This window comes from Oncorhynchus mykiss, chromosome 17 (genome assembly GCF_057628025.1).
Source record: "Oncorhynchus mykiss isolate SJ-2025 chromosome 17, ASM5762802v1, whole genome shotgun sequence".
NCBI lineage: Eukaryota > Metazoa > Chordata > Actinopteri > Salmoniformes > Salmonidae > Oncorhynchus > Oncorhynchus mykiss.
In genome coordinates, this window is record NC_143038.1 from 47,166,121 (window position 1) to 47,189,616 (window position 23,496).

The 23,496-nt window shown below is 43.1% G+C and overlaps 1 protein-coding gene across 4 annotated transcripts in view; it reads right to left on the reverse strand.

The window, feature by feature from the left end:
• LOC110494352 (S-adenosylhomocysteine hydrolase-like protein 1) overlaps window positions 1-23,496 on the reverse strand; it is a 62,085-nt gene that overhangs the window by 22,026 nt on the left and 16,563 nt on the right. For 2 of the 4 annotated variants that reach the window (XM_021569325.3, XM_090205738.1), the window contains exons 2-4: window positions 4,220-4,331; window positions 3,991-4,134; window positions 1,944-2,044 (exon numbers count right to left, since the gene is read on the reverse strand). In XM_021569325.3, the coding sequence (XP_021425000.3) occupies window positions 1,944-2,044; window positions 3,991-4,134; window positions 4,220-4,331 (357 nt within the window). The remainder of the gene's footprint in view (window positions 1-1,943; window positions 2,045-3,990; window positions 4,135-4,219; window positions 4,332-23,496) is intronic. The other 2 variants (XM_090205740.1, XM_090205739.1) reach the window with 1 other exon arrangement.

A 23,496-nucleotide genomic window follows, 5' to 3' on the forward strand; every position in this document is an offset into this window, starting at 1 on the left:
TCCGGACCTGTGGCAGTCTCTATGAGGGTGCCACAGGGTTCAATTCTCGGGACGACTCTTTTCTCTGTATATATATCAATGATGTCGCTCTTGCTCCAGGTAATTATTTGATTCACCTCTACGCAGACGACACCATTCTGTATACATCTGGCCCTTCTTTGGACACTGTCTTAACAAACCTCCAAACAAGCTTCAATGCCATACAACACTCCTTCCATCTGCACATCTATCACTCCAGTGCTAATGCTAAATTGTCATTACTTCACCACTGTGGCCTATTTATTGCCTTACCATCCCATCTGGTTTGCGCTTACTGGAACTATCATTTGTTTCTAAACAGGACAACGACCCAACACACCTCCAGGCTGTGTAAGGCCTATTTGACCAAGGAGAGTGATGGAGTACTGCATCAGATGACCTGACCTCCACAATCGCCCAACCTCGACCCAATTTAGTTGGTTTGGGATGAGTTGGACTGCAGAGTTAAAGAAAAGCAGTCAACAAGTGCTCAACATATGTGGGAACTCCTTCAAGACTGTTGGAAAAGCATTCCAGGTGAAGCTGGTTGGGAAAATGTCAAGCGTGTGCAAAGCTGTGTTCAAAGGTAAAGAGTGGCTACTTTGAAGAATCTAAAATAGAAAATATATTTTGATATGTTTAACACTTTTCTGCTTACTACATAATTCCATGTGTTATTTCATAGTTTTGATGTCTTTACTATTATTCTACATGTAATGTAGAAAATAGTAAAAAATGATTAAAAACCCTTGAATGAGTAGCTGTGTCCAAACTTTTGACTAACACTGTAAATATATAATAGCAAATTAACAGCACCAATATATTAAATCTTAGACACTAACAGGTTATAAAGCCTTGTTCACGCTGCAGGACTTAATGCTCAAATCAGTTTTATTTTTCAAATATGTTTTGGACTACTGACTGTCCAAACAGTAAGTTACAAGTGACCAAATCGGATGCGAGTCCAGAGAGCAGTCATTTGTGAACAAGGCTACACTAGTTGTCATAGTAACAACATGTGTGAGTGTGCTGGGTGTAGGCTGATTGGTGGTTGCGCTTGTGCTTCCTATCACTCAGAAGTTATATAGCAGGCTAAGGTGACAACAATGCCTGCCATGGACATTTCCCAGTTGTTTTGAATGTTCAAAATCCTAGGGAAAGAACACTTTTAAAGCCTCAAAGGATAAGATTTTTGGCAAGCCACAGCAGTCGGCCAACTAGGTAGCTGTTAAGCTTCTAGCACATTCACTAATTTGTTTGAAAACAATTAAGCTAGTTAGCTAGTTAGTTAGCTACCACATGTTCTTGTCAAATTGTCAGAGTAGCTAGCAAGCGAAAAGATATGCTGAATAACAGTCTAAAAACCACTTCAGGACAAATAAATCAGATTTGACTGTTCAGACAAGTCACATGGCCAGGAATCAGATACGAAGGTGGTTTGAAATGTGGCTTGAAATATCTGATTACATGTGCTTTTTGGCTGTTCAGACTTCAGGAAAAAGAACAGATTCAAATCAGATATGCAAATAAATAGAATTCGAGTCACTTCAAACCGCCAATGTGAACAAGGCTTTAGAGACGCTGTACATTATTTATGGACTGTCATGAGATGAGCCAGCTATCATTTTTAGTCACAGAGCAAAATGTAGCAGAGCAGTGGTGGTTAGGTACAGTAGAGATACTGTTGGAAGAAAGATCATACTGCAGTCATGGCACTGATATTTGAGTTTGTAGCCTAAGTAAGGGAGACATATTTCACTGCAGCAAAGCTTGGGTAATGGAAACAGTGTAAGTTAGTGTAAACAACAGGGCGAACTTGGTTACTGAAGAAGCCTCTGTGACCTTCAAATCCTACTTCATTAGGAGAAAGATGCCCCCGTGTAGCCTTGGCATTATGATAGGTAAGACAGGGATAGTTATCTTACTGCAGTCTGGGCAGTGATGTGAGTGCAGCCAACGATTTTAGCCCCAGCAAGTGGCTTCTCTCCCTGGGCTCTCTTCCTGAGGGAGATTAATGCTGACATATCTGTGAGGAGAGAGCGAGCAAGCGACCAAGAGAGAGAGAGAGAGAAGGGAGTGAGAAAGTGGGGTGATAAAGAGAGCAAAGGAGATGGAGCGAGAGAGAGGGAGAGAAAGAGATCCCAAAACGTGATAGCCACATTCAGAGTAGACACCAGAAAAGTGGTCTGACTATAAAGACCTTCCCACAAATATCTCTCATAATTGAGGGTCTCAAAGAATTTCCTGCATCAGAACCTTCTTAGCTCCATAAAATCAAATGTCCTAAACTAAGCAATGCCATCTGCAACCTGCCAATTCATTAGAGGATGAACACTCCATATCAAGCTCTGGGGTTGTGCTGACAGTGTTATGGGTGTAGATTAAGCTGCAACGCGACACCAATAAAATACACTTACTCATCCTTACACTGTAACAATTGATCCCAGTGCTCAATTTATTATGTCCCGTTTCCAGCAAAGGATGGATTTGAAATTATACAATGACTATGGGGTTAAAGTGCTGACTGTCAGCTTTCATTTTAGGTTATTTTCATCCATACCGGGTGAACCATTTAGAAATTACAGCACTTTTTGTACATAGTCTCTTGCTCCCCCCCCCCCACCCCATTTTAGGGGTTCAAAAGTAAATTTACTTATATGTCTATTAAAGTAGTTAATAGGTAAGTATTTGGTCCACATACTCATAGTCATTGCATGCTACATCAAGTTTGTGACTCTACTCCGCTATTTGTTTTGGTTGTGTTTCAGATTATTATGTGCCCAATAGAAATGAATGGTAAAGAATAATAATTCTGGAGTCACTTTTATTGTAATTAAGAATATAATGTTTCTAAACACTTCTCCATTAATGTGGGATGCTACCATGATTACTGACCATCCTGAATGAATTGTGAATAATGATAAGGGAGAAAGTTAGAGGTATAAATATCCTACACCCCCCCCCCCCCCCTAACTTTCTCACTCATCATGCATCCAACAAGTTTGAGTCACAAGCTTGATGTAATCATTACGTGCTAGGAATATGGGGCCAACTAATAAAAATGTTACTACTTTAATACACATGAATTTGTCCCAATACTTTTGGTTCCCTAAAATGGGGCCAATGACAAAAAGTGCTGTAATTTCTAAATAGTTGAAAATACCCAACTTAAAGCTGACAGTCTACACTTTAACCTTATAGTTGTTGTATAATTTCAAATCCAAAGTCTGGAGTACAGAGCCAAAACAACAAAAAATGTGTCACTGTCCCAACACTTTTGGAGCTCACTATGTTTCTCTCTCTCTCTGATGTGATGTAGTTGCACTTCGAATGACTGATCAGCGAAACCAGAGAAAAGCCTAATAATATGACACAGCAGTCGTTTCTGAATCCCTTAAGAGCAGAAGCCATATCTGCAGACAGATTGACCTCAACCAATCTAAATATACATAACAATCTTAATACAGATAACAAGCTAGACTCTAGCTGCTGGAGTATTTCAGTTATGCACAGAACTGAGCGATGCTGTTCTTTCTTATGACACACTCTCCCCTCCAATCAGTGTCTCTGTCAATCTGACTTGGCCAATCCTTGCCTTGGAGCGTGAGATTCTAGTACATTTCCGCGCAACAGACCCAAAGTCCTGGCAAGAGCAATATTTAGATGTAAATATACTTTACTGTCCCTTGTTCACAGAAATGTATTTGTTGCTCATTGCAACCTGATTGACGCCAGTAGTGGTTTAATTGACATTTCCCGATATTACCTAGGATCAAAGACCCTTATCCATTGAGTCGCCTAAGAGATTCATGCCATAAGACAGCAAATTTCAAGAACATGCTTTAAATAACCAACAACCAGTACTTATACCTGGGAGCACCCTTGGGATGTTGACGTTTATCACTGGTCACTGATTGTCTTGTATTGTTCTTTGTGTGAGAGGTGACAGGTCACAGAACCATGTTTTCCTACCTTGTTCTGCAATCTCAATCTCGCGGCGACCAAATTCGGCATGTTTGATGTTCTTCACACAGAAGTCGTTGGTGCCCTTGGAATTGACCTGTATTTTGTCCCGTGGTGAAGTTTCATCGTCAGAGCTGTCCGTGTAGGACGCAGCTGAGAAATCAGACCAATAGGAAAGGTCAGCAAGAAAGGGGTCAAGCAATCCATTCATAGCTGTGTGCTTGTGTGTGTATAGTACCTGAACTGTAGCTGTCGGTGGATGACTGAGAGATCGATCGAGACAGGGAGCGTCGTCCTGCCTTGGTAGGAAACCTGCTGAACTCTTGCTTGTCTTCCACAAACTGGATTTGCTGAAGGAGCATAAGAGAGTACAATTTATACATCCCTAACTTCAATTCACTTGAAACATGGATCAAAAGATTAGAAGATCTGGTCTCAAGAAATCACCCTACACCTATAAGAATAACAATACTTTCCATGTAACAGTAGCCTAAAGGTATTCCATTGCTAATAGATATGTACATCAGGGGTGTAGTATATATGTATGTCAGCCTTGAGATAGACATGAACAGATTCCTTATTCTGAGAGAGCACTAGAATTTTGAATGCTTTCACAGATAAACCACTGTGGTGTGCTTTTGGAGCTGAATTGGGTATGTGCTTGTGGCCTAGTTTGTTTACATGCAGCCTTGTCTTAAAGTGGAGAGGAGAGAGTGAAGTGTGATAGTTACTTAGGATTACCTTGATATGTGTCAGTGTTCTATCTTGAAAAGGTGAGCTTCTATATTTATTGCATGGAATCCAAAATAAACGTGTTATGTAACCCAAAATATTGCTGTTAATTGAAAAGTGAAGTCACTTCTAACTATAAAACTGTCCAACTGGAAAAACCATGGAAATTGTACTTGGAATAATAGCGTTGTGTCACGACTCCTACCAAAGGTGGTTCCCCTTCCCGTTTGGGTGGCGCTCGGCGGTCCTTTGTAGACGAGATTCTCAGGGACCTGCACGGGCAGGGAGTGGTTGTTTATATCGATGACATTCTGATCTACTCAGCCACCAGCGCCGCGCATGTGTCTCTGGTATGCAAGGTGCTTGGTATACTGCTGGAGCATGATCTATAGGTCAAGGCTGAGAAGTGTGTGTTCTCCAAACGAGCCGTCTCCTTCCTGGGTTATTGCATTTCCACCTCGGGGGTGGTGATGGAATGTGACCACACTAAGGCCGTGCGTAATTGGCCGACCACGGTAAAGGAGGTGCAGCAGTTTTGGGGTTTTGCCAACTACTACCGGAGGTTTATCCGGGGTTTTGGCCAAGTAGCGGCTCCCATTACCTCACTGCTGAAGGGGGGCCTGGTGCGTTTGCGGTGGTCAGCAGAGGCGGACAGAGCTTTCAACAGGTTGAAGGCACTGTTTACGGATGCACCCGTGTTGGCGCACCCGGACCCCTCTCTAGCATTCATAGTGGAGGTGGACGTGTCCGAGGCTGGGGTGGGTGCCGTGCTATCACAGCGCTCGGGTACGCCACCAAAACTCCGCCCCTGCGCTTTCTTCTCGAGGAAGCTCATTCCAGCGATCTCCCCCCGTCTCAGGGGAACACTACGGTTTGGTGATTGTGGATCGGTTCTCTAAGTCCTGCCGTCTCCTCTCGTTGCCCGGTCTCCCTACAGCCCTACAGACTGTGGAGGCATTATTCACCCACGTCTTCCGGCACTACGGGGTGCTGGAGGACATCGTCTCTGATCGGGGTCCCCAATTCACGTCCCGGGTATGGAGGGCGTTCATGGAGCGTCTGGGGGTCTCGGTCAGCCTGACCTCCAGTTATCACCCCGAGAGTAATGGGCAGGTGGAGAGAGTGAACCAGGAGGTGGGTAGGTTTCTGCGGTCGTATTGCCAGGACCAGCCAGGGGAGTGGGCGAGATACATCACCTGGGCTGAGGTGGCCCAGAACTCACTACGCCACTCCTCTACTAACGTGTCCCCATTTCAGTGTGTGTTGGGGTACCAGCCGGTCCTGGCACCATGGCATCCGAGCCAGACCGAGGCTCCTGCGGTGGAGGAATGGGTGCAGCGCTCCAAGGAGACCAGGAGGGACATCCAGGAATCCCTCCAACAAGCCAGTGGACGGCAGAAAAGGAGTGCTGACCGCCACCGCAGTGAGGCGCCCGTGTTTATACCGGGGGACAGGGTCTGGCTCTCGACCCGAAACCTACCCCTCCGCTTGCCCTGCCGGAAACTGGGGCCGCAGTGTGCAGGGCCCTTCAAAGTCCTGAGGAGAATAAACGAGGTGTGTTATCGATTACAACTCCCTTCCTATTATCGCATTAACCCCTCGTTTCATGTGTCTCTCCTCAGGCCGGTGGTAGCTGGTCCCCTAAAGGAAGGTGAGGTGCCGGACCTGCCTCCTCCCCCTCTGGACATTGAGGGGTCCCCGGCATACACAGTACGGGTCATTCTGGACTCGAGACACCGGGTGAGGGGCCTGCAGTACCTCGTGGACTGGGAGGGGTACGGTCCGGAGGAGAGGTGCTGGGTACCGGTGGGGGACATTTTGGATCCGTCAATGTTGAGGGATTTCCATCGCCTCCATCCGGATCGCCCTGCGCCTCGCCCTCCGGGTCAACCTCGAGGCCGGTGTCAGCGCGCTGCTGGAGCCGCGCGCTGACACCGCGTCACGACTCCTTCCCGTTCGGGTCGTCGTCGCCGGCCTACTAGCTGCCACTGATTCTTTCCTCCCCCTCCTTGCCTGTTCATTGGTTACACCTGTTATGTACTGTGGTGATTAGTTGGGCTTTATTAGCCAGCCGGCCCGCCTGTTCTTTGTGCGGGATTGTTTGTGTGACATTTGTGCATGTTTGAGACTAACATGTTTTTTCCTGTTCGCGGGTTTTGCTGGACTGTTTTAGTCCCTGTGTTTGGGGCATTTGTTTTTGTGAGCGCCCAGTGTTTTGTGGGGTGGCCTATGTTCGCCGTGTGTGCATTAAAGAGCACTTCCTTGAACTCTCTGTTTCCTGCTCCTGACTTTGCACCCACTACACCCAGATCGTTACACCTTGCCAGATCAGAGGAACTTCAAAAGTTCAAAAGCCATCTTTAGTGGTGTGTGACATCTTGCACCTTAGAAGAGGCTTAGCATAGAAATAAGAGTTCCACTGAACTGGCAAGGCTATTATTCCAAGTACAATTTCCATGGTGTGTCCAGTTGGCCAGTTTTATAGTTTTTGAGGAACAAGAAATAGGCCTATAAAGCAGGACTCTCCAACCTTTTTCCTGGAGAGCTACCATCCCGTAGGTTTTTGTTCCAATCCTAATCTTGCGCACCGGATTAAAATAATCAGATGGTTGATAAACCGAATGAAGTTGGTTACAACTGGTGTTGAAACAAAAACCCAGAAACAGGGTTGGAGAGCCCTGCTATACACTAGAAATAAAAATGGGTTAAAGAGATTATCTGGTGAGATTCAGAGATTCTCTGGTGCTTTTGTATACTTTTTAGCCAGTAGTTATGAAAGTAGCACTCACGAGCCAAAAGTGGTACCCGATAATGGTGTACTACATATGTGCACCACATCATTGCGCTCTCTTGCTCTGCTGTGTATGCATCTTACTAGCAGTCACTCAAATGACAAGGGGTTGAAACTCATTAGCAAGAACTCGAATTGCTAGGGGGCTGGCCCATGCGGTGGAAAATGTCGTGGCACAGCTTCCAGTAAAGTTCTTCAAAACTAGGAATTTCGTGGCTCACTGAGGTAAGAAGTAATTCTTCAAGGTTATTGTAGTTAACAAAAACTGAAACTGAAAAAAAAACTGGAAAAATGTTAGTAAACTGAAATAGAAATAAAAAACAAACTATGCCGAAACGATTATCGTCGTCTGTAAAACAAACTAAAATAAAACCATCAAATTGTTTATTTTTTTCCTTTTAAACATAAAAAAAATCTAAAAATGGGGTTTAAGCTTTATTTCGAATGGGGTTTTCAAGCTTCTGAATATGACGGGTAAATATTGCCAGTAGATGCCGAGGTTTCAAATAGGTCTAGCTTGTGCATCACTATCACTAGATAAAAGGGAAGAAATCTGAGGGCAAGCACGGAGCGTGACTGGGCCAAGCTAGAGCAGCTTCTGAAGTTGTTGGAGTCGTTCGAAGTCCTCAACGACCAACTTCAAACTGACAGCTAGTTGCTGTCTTATGTGGTGCTGTGCATTTTTAAACTTGAGGAACACTTGCAGTGAACTAGTGTTGCAAAACAGTTGGCACAGGTCCTACTGAAGTCACTGCGTAAGCGCTGCGCATGTATTTTAAAAAATAAATTATTTATTTCACCTTTATTTAACCAGGTAGGCTAGTTGAGAACAAGTTCTCATTTGCAACTTCTACCTGGCCAAGTTAAAGCGTAGCAATTCGACATATACAACAACACAGAGTTACACATGGAATAAACAAAACATACAGTCAATAATACAGTAGAACAAAAGAAAACAAAAAGTCTATATTACAGTGAGTGCAAATGAGGTAAGTTAAGGAAATAAATAGGCCATGGTGGCGAAGTATTTACAATATAACAATTAAACACTGGAATGGTAGATCGGCAGAAGATGAATGTGCAGGTAGAGATACTGGGGTGCAAAGGAGCAAAATAAATAAACAAATACCAGTATGGGGATGAGGTAGGTAGCTAGATGGGCTGTTTACAGATAGGCTAAGTACAGGTGCAGTGATCTGTAAAATGCTCTGACAGCTGGTGCTTAAAGCTAGTGAGGGAGATGTGCGTCTCCAGCTTCAGAGATTTTTTCGTTCCAGTCATGGGCAGCAGAGAACTGGAACGAAAGACGACCAAAGGAGGAATTGGCTTTGGGGGTGACCAGTGAGGTATACCTGCTGGAGCGCGTGCTACGAGTGGGTGCTGCTATGGTGACCAGTGAGCTGAGATAAGGCGGGGCTTTACCTAGCAGAGACTTGTAGATAACCTGTAGCCAGTGGGTTTGGCAACGAGTATGAAGCGAGGGCCAACCAACGAGAGCGTACAGGTCGCAATGGTGGGTAGTGTATGGAGCTTTGGTGACAAAACGGATGGCACTGTGATAGACTGCATCCAGTTTGTTGAGTAGAGTGTTGGAGGCTATTTTATAGATGACATCACCGAAGTCGAGGATCGGTAGGATGGTCAGTTTATACTGAGAGTGGTGGAAAAAGTACCCAACTATCATACTTGAGGAAAAGTAAAGATACCTTAATAGAAAATGACTCATGTAAAAGTCACCCAGCAAAATTCTACTTGAGTAAAAGTCTAAAAGTATTTGGTTTAAAATATACTAACGTATCAAAAGTAAGTCTAAATAATTTCAAATTCCTTATATTAAGCAAACCAGATGGCATTTTCTTGTTTTTTTATTTTATTTACAGAAAGCCACGTGCACACTCCCAATATTCAGACATAATTTACACATGAAGCATGTGTGTTTAGTGAGTCCGCCAGATCAGAGGCAGTAGGGATGACCAGGGATGTTCGGTTGATAAGTGCATGAATTTGACTATTTTCCTGTCCTGCTAAGCATTCAAAATGTAAAGAGTACTTTTGGGCATCAAGGAAAATGTATGGAGTAAAAATTACAATATTTTCTTAAGGGATGTACAGTCGTGGCCAAAAGTTTTGAGAATGACACAAATATACATTTTTCACAAAGTCTGCTGCTTCAGTTTGTTTGACGGAAATTTGCATATATTCCAGAATTTTATGAAGAGTGATCAGATGGATTGCAATTAATTGCAAAGTCCCACTTTGCCTTGCAAATGAACTGAATCCCCCAAAAACATTTCCACTGCATTTCAGCCCTGCCACAAAAGGACCAGCCATCAACCATTTATCGGATCATCAAGAACTTCAAGGAGAGGGGTTCAATTGTTGTGAAGAAGGATTCAGGGCACCCAAGAAAGTCCAGCAAGCACCAGGACCGCCTCCTAAAGTTGATTCAGCTGCGGGATCGGGGCACCACAGAGGCTGCAATTTCTGAGGCTGGTAATTCTAATGAACTTATCCTCTGCAGCAGAGGTAACTGGGTCTTCCTTTCCTATGACGGTCCTCATGAGAGCCAGTCATCATAGCGCTTGATGGTTTTTGCAACTGCACTTGAAGAAAATGTAAAAGTTATTGAAAATGTTCCCTATTGACTGACCATCATGTCTTAAAGTTATGATGGAATGTTTCTCTTTGCTTATTTGAGCTGTTCTTGCCATAATATGGACTTGGTCTTCTATCAAATAGGGCCCTCTTCTGTATACCACCTCTACCTTGTCACAACACAAGTGATGGGCTCAAACGCATTAAGAAGAAATTCTACAAATTAACTTTTAACAAGGCACACCTGTTAATTGAAATGCATTCCAGGTGATTACCTCATGAAGCTGATTGAGAGAATGCCAAGAGTGTGCAAAGCTGTCATTAAGGCAAAAGGGTGGCTACTTGAAGATTCTAAAATATCTTTTGATTTATTAAACACTTTTTAGGTAACTACATGATTCCATGTGCGCTATTTCATAGTTTGATGACTTCACTATTATTCTACAATGTAGAAAAAAGTCAAAATAAAGAAAAACCCTTGAATGAGTAGGTATGTCCAAACTTTTGACTGGTGCTGTATGTCCTGGCCATGAAGATATATGGAGTCCTCTAGCAGGGTTTCAACAACCCTCTCCTCAGGCCCCCCGCAGACGTTGCACATTTTTGTTTTCACCCTAAACTTGCACACTTCAATTAGTCAAAGGCTTGAGGACTAATTGAGTCAGGTGTGCCAGTTTAAGGTTAAAACAAAAATGTGAAACGTCTGGGGGGGCCTAGAAGAGGGTTAGGAAACCATTAGTGTCCAAAAGCCTGTGCTAGCATGGTCAGCAGCATTGAGAACTGTCACCATTTTGATTTAGTCAACTGGGCGGGACCTCCAACTTCATTGGCTAATCCCTCCTGACCCGTTTGGCATGAACTGATGACCCGGTTGTATTTATGACAGCAGGGTCATCAGCCAATGAGTTTTACTTGTGAAGAAGGAAATTGGCTATTTCAAGATGGAGATGGTCTCAATGGCGCTGCCCATGCTCTCACAGACGCCATCATGACACAGATACAGATGTTCTGTCTATCCAAGTATATGGTCCATCACCTTATATATTACTGCTCCCCAGTGGCACGAAGTGACACCCACCCCACAAAAAACAAAACATAGGCCTACAAATGGCTCTTAGCCTCCCACGCATGGCTACTTTCTGTCCCCAACACTAAAACTAAATAAAAAAATGTAATTAAATGTTTTTAAATCAAACAAAGTATACTAAACAAAAATATATAAGCAACAGGTAGAGTGTTTGACCCCTGTTTCATGAGCTGAAATAAAATATCCCCGAAATGTTCCATATGCACAAAAAGATTATTTCGCTCACATTTTGTGCACAAATGTGTTTACATCCCTGTTAGTGAACATTTTGCCAATATAATCCATCCACCTGACAGCCGCAGCATAACAAGAAGCTGATTAAACAGCATGATCATTACACAGGTGCACCTTGTGCTGGGGACAGTAAAAAGGCCACTCTAAAATGTGCAGTTTTGTCACACAACACAATTCCACAGATGTCTCAAGCTGAGGGAGAGTGCAATTGACATGCCGACTGCAGCAATGTCCACCAGAGCTGTTGCCAGGTAATTGAATGTTAATTTCTCTACCATAAGCTGCCTACAATGTCATTTTAGAGAATTTGGCAGTAGACCACATGTAACCACACCAGACCAGGACCTCCACATCCGGCTTCTTTACTTGCGGGATCGTCTGAGACCGGCCACCTGGACAGCTGATGAAACTGAGGAGTATTTCTATCTGTAATAAAGCCCTTGTGGGGAAAAACTTGTTCTGATTGGCCGGGTACTTGAGCCCCAGTGGGTGGGCCTGGATCCCAAGTGGGTGGGCCTATGCCTTCCCAGGCACACCCATTGCCGCGCCCCTGCCCAGTCATGTGAAATACATAGATTAGGGCCTAATGTATTTATTTAAATTGACCAATTTCCTTATATGAATGGTATCTCTGTAAAATCATTGAAATTGTTGCATGTTGCATTTATATTGTTGTTCAGTATAAATAAAAACTAGTAAATCAAGTCTGAAAACTAATTGAAACTAAAGTTGAAGAAAAAACGGAAGAAAAAAAACAACAAATATTTAAATTACAAAACCCAGATTCACATGAGAAACACCTGGTTCATCACAGGGATTGTGCATGTGTGCTGGTGGTGTCACAATTCCAGGTAATGTGTTATGAATCATGACAAAATAAAACATCACCCATGTCACACAACACAACAATGCTAAGATATAAACCTCTTTCTGCTCAGGATGAACACAAATAGCCTATGCTTAGCAAAAAAGGTCCTATAGCTTCTTGGGTCTTTGATAGCTCCCAGTGTTTAGAAAACTACAACCTTAATATTTTGATATTTGTATTATTTTAACCTTTATTTAACTAGGAAAGTCAGTTAAGAACAAATTCTAATTTTATAATGACGGCCTACCTACCAAAAGGCCTCCTGCGGGGACAGGGGCTGGGATTAAAAATAAAAATATAGGACAAAAACACACATCACGACAAGAGAGACAACAACATAAAGAGAGACCTAAAGACAACAACATAGCATGGCAGCAACACATGACAACACAGCATGGAAGCAAGTTAGCAACACAACAACATGGTACGAACATTATTGGGCACAGACAACAGCACAAAGGGCAAGAAGGTAGAGGCAACAATACATCACGCAAAGCAGCCACAACTGTCAGTAAGAGTGTCCATGATTGAATCTTTGAATGAAGAGATTGAGATGAAACTGTCCAGTTTGAGTGTTTGTTGCAGCTCGTTCCAGTCGCTAGCTGCAGCAAAATGAAAAGACGAGTGACCCAGGGATGTGTGTGCTTTGGGGACCTTTAACAGAGTGTGACTGGCAGAACGGGTGTTGTTTGTAGAGGATGAGGGCTGCAGTAGATATCTCAGAAAGGGGGGAAGTGAGACCTAAGAGGGTTTTATAAATAATCATCAACCAGTGGGTCTTGTGATGGAAATACAGAGATTACCAGTTTACAGAAGAATATAGAGTGCAGTGATTTGACCTAATAGATCTCTCATTGGCAGTGACCCCTCTCATAGCCAAGACATGCTTGGCTGACCCACTCTTCATTCTACATGCAGTTACTGGGGAAGTCTAAACAGAGCCAGAGGTTAATGTGGGATAATCTCCCCAGTATTTGAAGAATCCAGTGAGAACATTAGCATGTTAAACTGCAGCTGGAGGGGAGAGGGCGGCTGGAGGCCAGAGAGGGACGAGAGGGAGAGGGCGGCTGGAGGCCAGAGAGGGACGCTGGATATGTACTGAATGTTAGCATGCCAGAGGGTCTTTACATGGATTGAGGGCAGTGGGACCATTAATGAACTTCAGACCAAGGTCTTGTTTGATTTTCACTCATCAATGGCAAATTGCTCTAACCATTTTGCACAAAAACATTCCCCAAACAATTGTGTCGGTATAGAGGATAAAGTACCAATAGGTAGGGCCTAGAAAATAAAAACATTTTCCCCAAATTCCATTTTCTTCATTTAGTTTTCCAGGTTTCCATTTCTGGTTTTTAGGATTTCACTCTCAAAAAATCTGACTTTTTAAATAGAAAAACAACCAAATTGGACATTCTAAGTCCACAACAATGCCTAAAACACACCAGGAGACCACTTGAGTTCTGGGGAAAAATGACCCTTTAATGCAAGTGTACACCAGCCAGAGTCTGTTGTTTGGTTAGCGGTGTTCCTGTAGCACTCATGTGATTGCAGAGTTTGCTAACCAAATGGCCAATGGCTTGACGCAAAGAATCATGCTATAATTCTGCCAGCTAGGAATAGGTTACTTTGTAGTTAACATTTATTTGAGAAGGTTTTTGGGAAAGTGTTACTTACCATCTACAGCGCATTTAGAATCTATTCAGACCCATTCACTTTTCCCACATTTAGTTTTCGTTACAGCCTTATTCCAAACTAGATTAAATAGTTTCCCCGCATCAATCTACACACAATACCCCATAATGACAAAGCAAGAACAGGTTTAGACATTTTTGCAAATGTATTAAAAATCAAATAAAAATATCACATTTACCTAAGTATTCAGACCCTTTACTCAGTACTTTGTTGAAGCACTTTTGGCAGCGATTACAGCCTTAAGTCTTCTTGGGTATGACGCCATAAGCGTGGCACACCTGTATTTGGGGAGTTTCTCCCATTCTTCTCTGCAGATCCTCTCAAGCTATGTCAGGTTGGATGGGGAGCGTCACTGCACAGCTATTTGCAGGTCTCTCCAGAGATGTTAGATCGGGTTCAAGTCCGGGGTCTGGCTGGGCCACTCATGGACATTCAGAGACTTGTCCCAAAGCCTGTGTTGTCTTGGCTGTGTGCTTAGGGTCGTTGTCCTGTTGGAAGGTGAACCTTCGCACCCAGTCTGAGATCCTGTGCGCTCTGGAGCAGGTTTATCAAGGATCTCTGTACTTTGCTCCATTCATGTTTCCCCTTGATCCTGAATAGTCTCCCAGGCCCTGAAAAGCATCCCCACAGCATGATTCTGCCACCACCATGCTTCACCGTAGGGATGGTATTGACCAGGTGATGAGCGGTGCCTGGTTTCCTCCAGACATGACACTTGGCATTCAGGCCAAATAGTTCAATCTTGGTTTCATCAGACTAGATAATTTGTTTATCATGGTTTCGGGAATTATTTAGGTGGCGTTTTGCAAACTTCAAGCAGGCTGTCATGTGCCCTTTACTGAGGAGTGAATTCCGTCTGGTCACTCTACCATAAAGGCCCGATTGGTGGAGTAGTGCAGAGATGTTTCTCTGTCCTTCTGGAAGGTTCTCCCAACCCCACAGTGGAACTTTGGTACCCTTCCCCAGATCTGTGCCTCGACATAATCCTGTCTCTGAGCTCTACGGACAATTTCTTTGACCTCATGGCTTGGTTTTTGCTCGGACATGCACTGTCAACTGTGGGACTTTATATAGACAGGTGTGTACCTTTCAAAATCATGTCCAATCAATTGAATTTCCCACAGGTGGACTCAAATCAAGTTGTAGAAACATCAAGGATGATCAATAGAAACAGGATGCACCGGAGCTCAATTTCGAGTCTCATAGCAAAGGGGCTGAATACTTATGTAAATACGTTTTTTACATTTCGTATTATAAAATGTACTAACATTTCCAAAAACTTTGTCATTATGGGATTGTGTGTAGATTGTTGAGGAACTATTTTTATTTAATCTATTTTAAAATAAGGCTGTAACGTAACAAAATGTGGAAAAGGGGAAGGGGTCTGAATACTTTCCGAAATGTTTTACATTTTTTATTTATTTATCTAGGCAAGTCAGTTAAGAACACATTTTCAGAAGGTTGTTGGAAAATACAAATCACTAATGCATTTAGTTCATATGTCTTATGATTAACTTGGGCAAATTAATGCATTTTCTATTAAGTTCAACACTTTTAGTTGATTTCCTACTAGGTTCCATCCACTTTTTTACACTGTTGAATTCCGTTTTTCTTCATGATTCCGCACACGTTTTCCGCAACATGGATTCTACAGGGCATGACAAAGCGCAAACATGTAAATCCAATCGATAAATCTCTATTCAAGGTTAACACTCAGTTGACAGTGGTGGAAACTGTAGTGGTATTTAGTCCATTATGCATTATTTAAAATGTTACCTTCATTTAACTAGGCAAGTCAGTTAAGAACAAATTCTTATTTTCAATGACAGCCTAGGAATAGTGGGTTAACTGCCTTGTTCAGGGGCAGAATGACAGATGTTTACCTTGTCAGCTCAGGGATTTGATCTTGCAACCTTTCAGTTACAAGTCCAACACTTTAACCACTAGTCTACCTGCCGCCCCGCTAATGTAATTGTCTTTGGTCCCTTGTCTCAGATGGACCTTTTTAGAGACTACAAACAGACATACACCGAGCCACAGACACCTGCAAACAAAGGACATCCTTAATATTTGCAGCCCACACATTACTTAGGGTGTCTGACACAAACAGTATAATAGTGAGCATTGATTTCTTAAGTTTAGTTTTGGTTTTGCTGTCTAGAGGCAGGACAAGTGCCAAGTTGGCAGTGTTCCCATAAATTCCAGCGGTAGCAACCTATTCCTGAAGGTTGAGTCTGGGTCACACAGTTCTGGTTGAATGCACATACCTCCACATGTCATGCAGGTGAGGACCTGGGTGGATAGTGACAGGTTATACAGAATCACCAATGGAAATGTTTGCTTTGATTGTATCTACCACTGTCAGCACATTTTGTGCTCGTATCACATTTTGTGCCTGCAGGACACTGATTCCCAAACCAAAAGCTTTTTCTTTCTGTTTTAACCAAGAACCAGGGAGCTTGCATGCTCAGAAACTGAGATTTGAGATCAATTCCTTGCAAACAGCAGTAGCTATAACTCTATCCTCCTCCAATGTGAGTCCTTAGAGGGATGGATTGGGAGGTTTTTGCATTTACTTTGGAACGCTGTGCACAAGCTCAATCCTTTCTTAAATTAAGCCACAACTGAAACAGAACACAGTCTCAGCATTGAAAAGAACCCGGGCTCAAAGTACAGAGGCACTCTGCCAGAGCACTGTGTACAAAGAGATTGATTGTTTTCTTGGTCCGTGCGTTGTTGTAAAGGTATACAGTATGTGTAAGCGTGTGATGCTGAGGTGACTATGTGTCCGTTTTACTACTTGGCATACACAAGACTTGCTACCTCCGTCCCCTAGAGTTGCTTTAATTTCAAGTCATGTTAACACATTTTTTATGTCACGTGCACAAGTACAGTAAAATGCCTTTCTTGCAAGCTCAAAACCCAACAATGGAGTAATCAATATCGTACAAAAAATAACAAGGTACAACAAAAACACACAAATAAAAATAAGAAAAACAAGAGAAAGTAAGAAGCTATATACAGGGTGGGTTCCAATACCATAATGACAATGTGCAAGGATACTGGAGTGATAGAGGTAGATATGTATAGGAGTATGGTGACTAGGCATCGGGATATCTGATAGAGTAGTAGCAGCATAACGTATATGATGATTGTATTTCAGAGTGTGCGAGTGTGTGTGGAGTCACCGGTACCCCTTGCCCAAAGAGTTTATGGCTTTAGTCTAACAATTTTCCAGGGCTTCCTTTCACACTGCCTGAAAGGGGTCCTGGATGTCAGGGAGCTCGGCCCTAGTGATGTACCTGGCTGTCCACACCACCCTCTGTATCACCATGTGATCGAGGACAGTACTGTTACCATACACCGAGCAGTGATGCAGCAAGTCAAGATTCTCTCAATGGTGCAGCTGTAGAACCAGCGCCTTCGTCACTACTTTGTGCATGTATGTGAACCATTTTAAGTCCTTTTTGATTTGGACACCAAGGAACTTGAAGCTCTCGACACACTCCACTACAGCCTCAGCAATGTGGATGGGGGCGTGCCACCCCCCACCATTTCCTGTCGTCCACGATCAGCTCCTTTGCATTAGTGATGTTGATGGAGAGGTTGTTGTTGGAGTTGTTGGAGTCGTGCGTGGTCACACAGTCGTGGGTGAACAGGGAGTATAGGAGGGAACTAAGCACACATCCCTGTTGGGCCCCCGTGTTGAGGGCCAACATGGCAGGGGTGATGTTGCTTACCCTCACCATTTGGAGACGGTCCGACAGTCCAGGATCCAGTTGCAGAGGGAGGTGTTCAGTCCCAGGGTCCTAAGCTTGGTGACAACCTTGGAGGGGATAATGGTGTTGAACGCTGAGCTGTAGTCAACGAACAGCATACTCGCATAGCTATTCCTCTTATCTAGTTGGGTGAGGGCAATGTGGAGTGCAATTGAGATTGTGTCGTCTATCAATCTGTTGGGTGGGAATGCAAATTGTGGGTCTAGGGTGTCTGGGATGATGGAGTTGATGTGTGCCTGATTACAGATGTGAGTCCTACAGGGCGGGAGTCATTGTGGCATGAAGCCTTACAAGTTCTTTGGAACAAGAATGATGGTGGTCAGTTTAAAACATGTGGGGATTACAGACTGGGACAAGGAGAGGATGAAAATGGCTGGTAATATGCCTGCCAGCTGTTCTGTGCATGCTCTGAGAACGTGCTCCGGAATACAGTCGGGCCCTGTGGCCTTGCGAGTGTTGACCTGATTAAAGCCCTTACTCAAGTCGGCCTTGGAGAGCAAGATCACCCAGCCCTCTGGGTCGGTGGGGCCTTCACACACACCACAGTGTTTATTGTCGACGCATGCATAAAATGCATTGAGTTCGTTTGGTAGAAGGCATCATTGGGCAGATCATGCCTGGTTCTTCCTTTGTAATCCGTAATGGACTGGAGCCCCTGCCACATGCGGCAGAGCCTGTGTAATATCATTCCACCATATTCCTATACCAGTGGCGGTCAGTGCCGTTTAAGATGAGGGAGGGCGATAATTGTTTCTTCATGAGCATGGCCCGTTTATTGGATGGCTCATTCATTTCCCATTCAATCAGTTCAAAGTAACAGCGATAGGTTTAGGCTACTACATGATACTCACATTTTCCCTATACCCATCATGAGGTTGCTACAACCTAGCCTATGAATGAAAGTTACAAACGTTGGTGCAAACAGGTTGAGAGAAAAATATGAGGTGACAGTGACACATGGACAAACAGTAAAACATTCAATACCGGATTGCACACTCTTACCTCCATCTAGCTGATACAGGGTGCAATCATTAGTCCAACAGTTGCAAAGGAGTTTCTATTGGACAAATTCAGGTATGTTCATCCCTGTTTTGTTCAGTTTGCTTTCTTTTAAGAATGTTTTTTTCAACATTATCGGCTAAAAAAATACACCCCTGATCACGCGTAAACACAGTTCAATTTCATAGCAGCCACGTTGTATTCCTTCCCACATCTAACGTTATGCACTCTCCTCCACTCACCTTGTCCCATCGCGTGTGGACTTCAATGCACAACACATTAGCTGTAAGTGACCAGACGAAAAAACCTTTCCAAGCCAAATCATATCATAACTGCTACACATAGCCTACATCTTTGTCACTATATTAGCTAAAGTAACATCATAGTCAACATAGCTAATAGAACTAATGCTTTAGTCAACCCGCTACAATCATGCAGTAAAGTTAGTGTACAGTCAAGTAAGCAGTTACACTGGCGGGCCGCGGTGGCAATAGATGAGTAAAACCAAAAGCTTACCTTGACTTGGAAGAGTTCCAGTGTTGTGTTGGATAGTCATAGCCAGCTAGCTAACATAGCATCCCTCTGTTTGAGCAGGGTGTTTGAGTAGGCTAAACTAGCTAGCTGCATTTGCTAGCTAAGCAAGTGAAACTGAAATAATATTACGAGATGTCTTGCTTCTTCATTTTGGAAGATATTAATTTGTTCAAAAACTGTTCAACTATTGTCTTCTCTCGCAGTCAACCATTCACAAAAAAGTTTTGCACTGCAGTACTAGCTAGCTGCATCTTAGGCTTTCAGTACTATATTCATTCTCTGATCCTTTGATTGGGTGGGCAACATATGTCTGTTCATGCTGCAAGAGCTCCGATAGGCTGGAGGACGTCATAATTACTGTGTATGTCTATGGAAGGGGGTGAGAACCATGAGCCTCCTAGGTTCTGTGCTGTCCCTTTGCTCGTTTGAGGACTCTGTGGAGGTCGTAGTCCTCAGCTGTAGCCACAGGGTTGTCTGCGATAGCCTTATGTGCGTTATCCCTGTCCTTTAGTTTAGCATCAACCTCTGTGTTAAAGCTGCAATTTGTAACTTTTTGTTGTGAGTTAATAGATCACATAGAAATGTGAGTTATAGATCTTGTAATGGTTTTCCTCCTCTTCGTCTGAAGAGGAGGTGTAGCAAGGATCGGACCAGGATGCGGCATGGTAAGTGTCCATGGTTGTTTATTTAAAACATAAACTGAACACTCAATGAATACAAAACAATAAACGTGAACAAAACCGAAACAGTACCATGTGGCGAACAAACACAGACATGGAAACAATCAAACACCAAAACAACAGTGAAGGCTACCTAAGTATGATTCTCATAGTATGATTGAGAACCATACTAGGCCGAACACAGAAAACCAACCTAGAAACACAAAACATAGAATGCCCACCCAACTAACGTCCTGACCAACTAAAACAAACAAATAACACAAGAACTAGGGTCAGGATGTGACAGATCTTTCATTCTCATTGAAAGCAAGAAGCGGTAAATCTGTTCTATGCGCATTATTTCTATACTTCCTGTTCTTAAGTTTAGTTTTTGCATCTTTTACTTTTGGTTTGGACATCAGCTTCAAACAGCTGAAAATACAATATTGTTGGTTATGGAAAATATATATTTCACAGCGGTTTAGAATGAACAATGATTCTCTACACTATGCTTGCCTTTGTCACAAACTGAAATTAGGCGAACTATTAGAATTTTAGCAACCTTAGCAACCAGGAAATGGTGGAGAGATTTATGCAGTGCATCTTTAATCCAGGGCTTTGATTGAGGAAGCAGTAAACCATCACAGTGGGGACAACGTCGACGATGCATTTCCTAATGTCGCCAGTGACGGAGGTTGTTAGCTGGTCGATGCTATCGGCGGCACCTCAGAACATATTTCAGTCAGAGCTAGCAAAAGCAGTCCTGTAGCATAATCTCTGATTCTGATGACCATTTCTCAAAGGCGAGAGTTATGGGTACTTCCTGTTTGAGCTTCTGCTTGTAACCAGGAAGCAGGAGTACGGAGTCATGATCCGATTCGCAGAATGGGGGACGAGGGAGTGCCTTGTATGCTTGCTTGTGGGTAGAGTAACAGTGGTCTCTGACTTTATCACCCCTAGTGGCAAAGAAAGCATGTTGATGGAAGTTGGGCATCACGTGTCTTAATGATGCATAACTAAAATCGCTGGCAACAAGGAAAGCAGCCTCTGGGTGAAATTTTCCTGCTTGTTTATAGCCTTGTACAGTTTGTTAAATGGAATGGAATGTGGAATGTATACAACAGTCAATAACAGCTTAAAATTCCCTCGGGAGGTAGAAGGGTCGGCATTTGACCATCAGGTACTCCAAGATGAGTGAACAATGGGCCCACTGTGCTCGAGTCAGCACACCATGTTGTTGTTGATGAAGAGGCAAACCCCTCTTCCTCTCTCGATTTCCCTGACTTCACTGTCGTGTCCGCTCGGAGAATGGAGAATCCATCGAGTTGGATTGCCATGGTGGATATCTTGTTCAAAAGCCATGTTTCAGAAAAGCAGAAATACTTGCTGTTACGCAAGTTCCATTGGTAGAAAATGCGCAATTGGAGGTCAATCATATTATGATCAAGTGACTGTACATTGGCCAATAGACTAGAGGGAAGAGGTGGCCAGTTTTACCTTTGCTTAAATCTCACCAGAACTCCCCCTCTCTTGCCTCTAACGCAGGCGTTTCCTCTTGATACCCCGAAAATTGGGTTGTACAGAAATAGCCCAGGGCAGAGGAGTCTAAATTGAAGCCGGAATTGAGGTAACTGCCAATCTGACGTTCGAAAGTTATTGTCGGCTATAAGAACTGTTTCCACCATAATACTCTCTATCACAGGGGGTCGGCAATAGGCGGCCCGTGGACCAATAATGGCCCACAAGTGACTTTTTCGGGGACCCCAAACAAATACATAAAAAAATATTTAGCTGAATTTTAGTCTAATTCATTTTTGTAGAGAACCGGGACCGCACAACAGCAAAATTCAGTACACATCCATAATCCTCTTTCAGAAAGCTGACCTCTATCAATTGCAAAGAAAAACATTTGACAGCATATGCTTAGAGGGGAGATTCCCTATCTACCTTACCAATATAACTGAGCAAGTTAGCATTAAAATGTTTGCATTGTAACTTTGCTACAATGTGACTCATATCACCTTAAGGGTGTTGAAAGTTCACAACCTTTTGAAAAAAAATAAACTGAGCTGAAAAAAAGGCAAATATAAAATTACTGATTATTTTATCTTCCTAAGTGAGACACGGTCAGGCTGCATGGCTCAGTCATAGAGGGTTTTTATGGAGCAGTGCATAGAACTACTCCTCACCCACTCACTCACCCTGTGTCTGTGTGCCTGAGCCATGGCTCCCGCTTGTAGCTCCATACCCCCCACTTGCAGTACAGGCTCCACGTTCATCCCTCACCAGTGCTCAAGCTCTTCTCCTGGCTGTTACGTTCAGCATCTGTTATCATAGCAATATCCACTCCAGGAGGGCAAAAGAGGGCCGTACCGTAGCCCCCACCATCAGCCACCTGACCAATCCACTTCCCTCCTCTCTCCTTCTGTTCTTAACTTGAGTCGTTTCCCTGTTTGCAGTATTGTCTCAGTCTGGATCTGTTCCCTCTCACAGTCTCTCTGCTAATGTTCCATTCCCTTCGATTTTGTAAGTTTCGTGCCCCTTTCCATCCTGTGAAATCCCGGCAGTGGCTGCTTGCTAATTGAGCCTGAGGTCATTGGCTAATAAAAAGGATTGAAAGGGAATTAAAGCCTATTTCCATAAGCCTAAAAGCACTGCAGCAGATCTGACCAGGCCCACAGATATGGTCCAGCCTAAAAATACCCACTATTCTGACCCATCCTACTTACACCAAATTGTTCACCTCCACCACCACCACCACCAGTGTGGTTTTAGAGTGAGCAGTCAGTCATTAGCCATTTAATTCCATTAGCCAATAGTACCCGCACCTGGCCGCCAAACCATGCTCCTCTATGATGAGGATCAGCAGTGACCCCAGTGACCTCATTACAATATAAACCATAATAAAACGTACTACCATACCAAAGGGAACTTTTATTTAAGCACACTTCATGCTTCACTGGGGAATATCCAACTGCCATGTAAGTGTCTGTTGCTTAAAAAATGTAACTGAATTTATGAACATTTTCTAACAGACACTTATAAACAGGTTCTTTAGATCAGTCGGGCCGGAAAATGTGGTAATATCATATGAAATACTACGGTATCCTAAAATGTTGGGACCATAAGTATCATGACATCTTAGTAACATGATTATTACCAGTATACCGTGCAACACTAGTTCTTAGAAGCTTTCTTTCAGAATAATTATATCAGTGATATTTCTCACAGCCTAGCACTATTGGTGTTTTGATTAGACCGATTATGATACCGATTATTGAAGGACCCAAAAAAAGCCATACCGGTTAATCGGCCGATTTTTATATATATATTTGTAATAATGACAATTACATCAATACTGAAGGAACAATTAACTCTTATTTTAACTTAACATAATACATAAATAACATCTATTTAGTCTCAAATAAATAATGAAACATGTTCAATTTGGTTTAAATAAAGCAAAAATTCAGTGTTGGAGAAAAAAGTAAAAGTGCAATATGTGCCATGTAAAAAAGCTAACATTTAAGTTCCTTGCTCAGAAC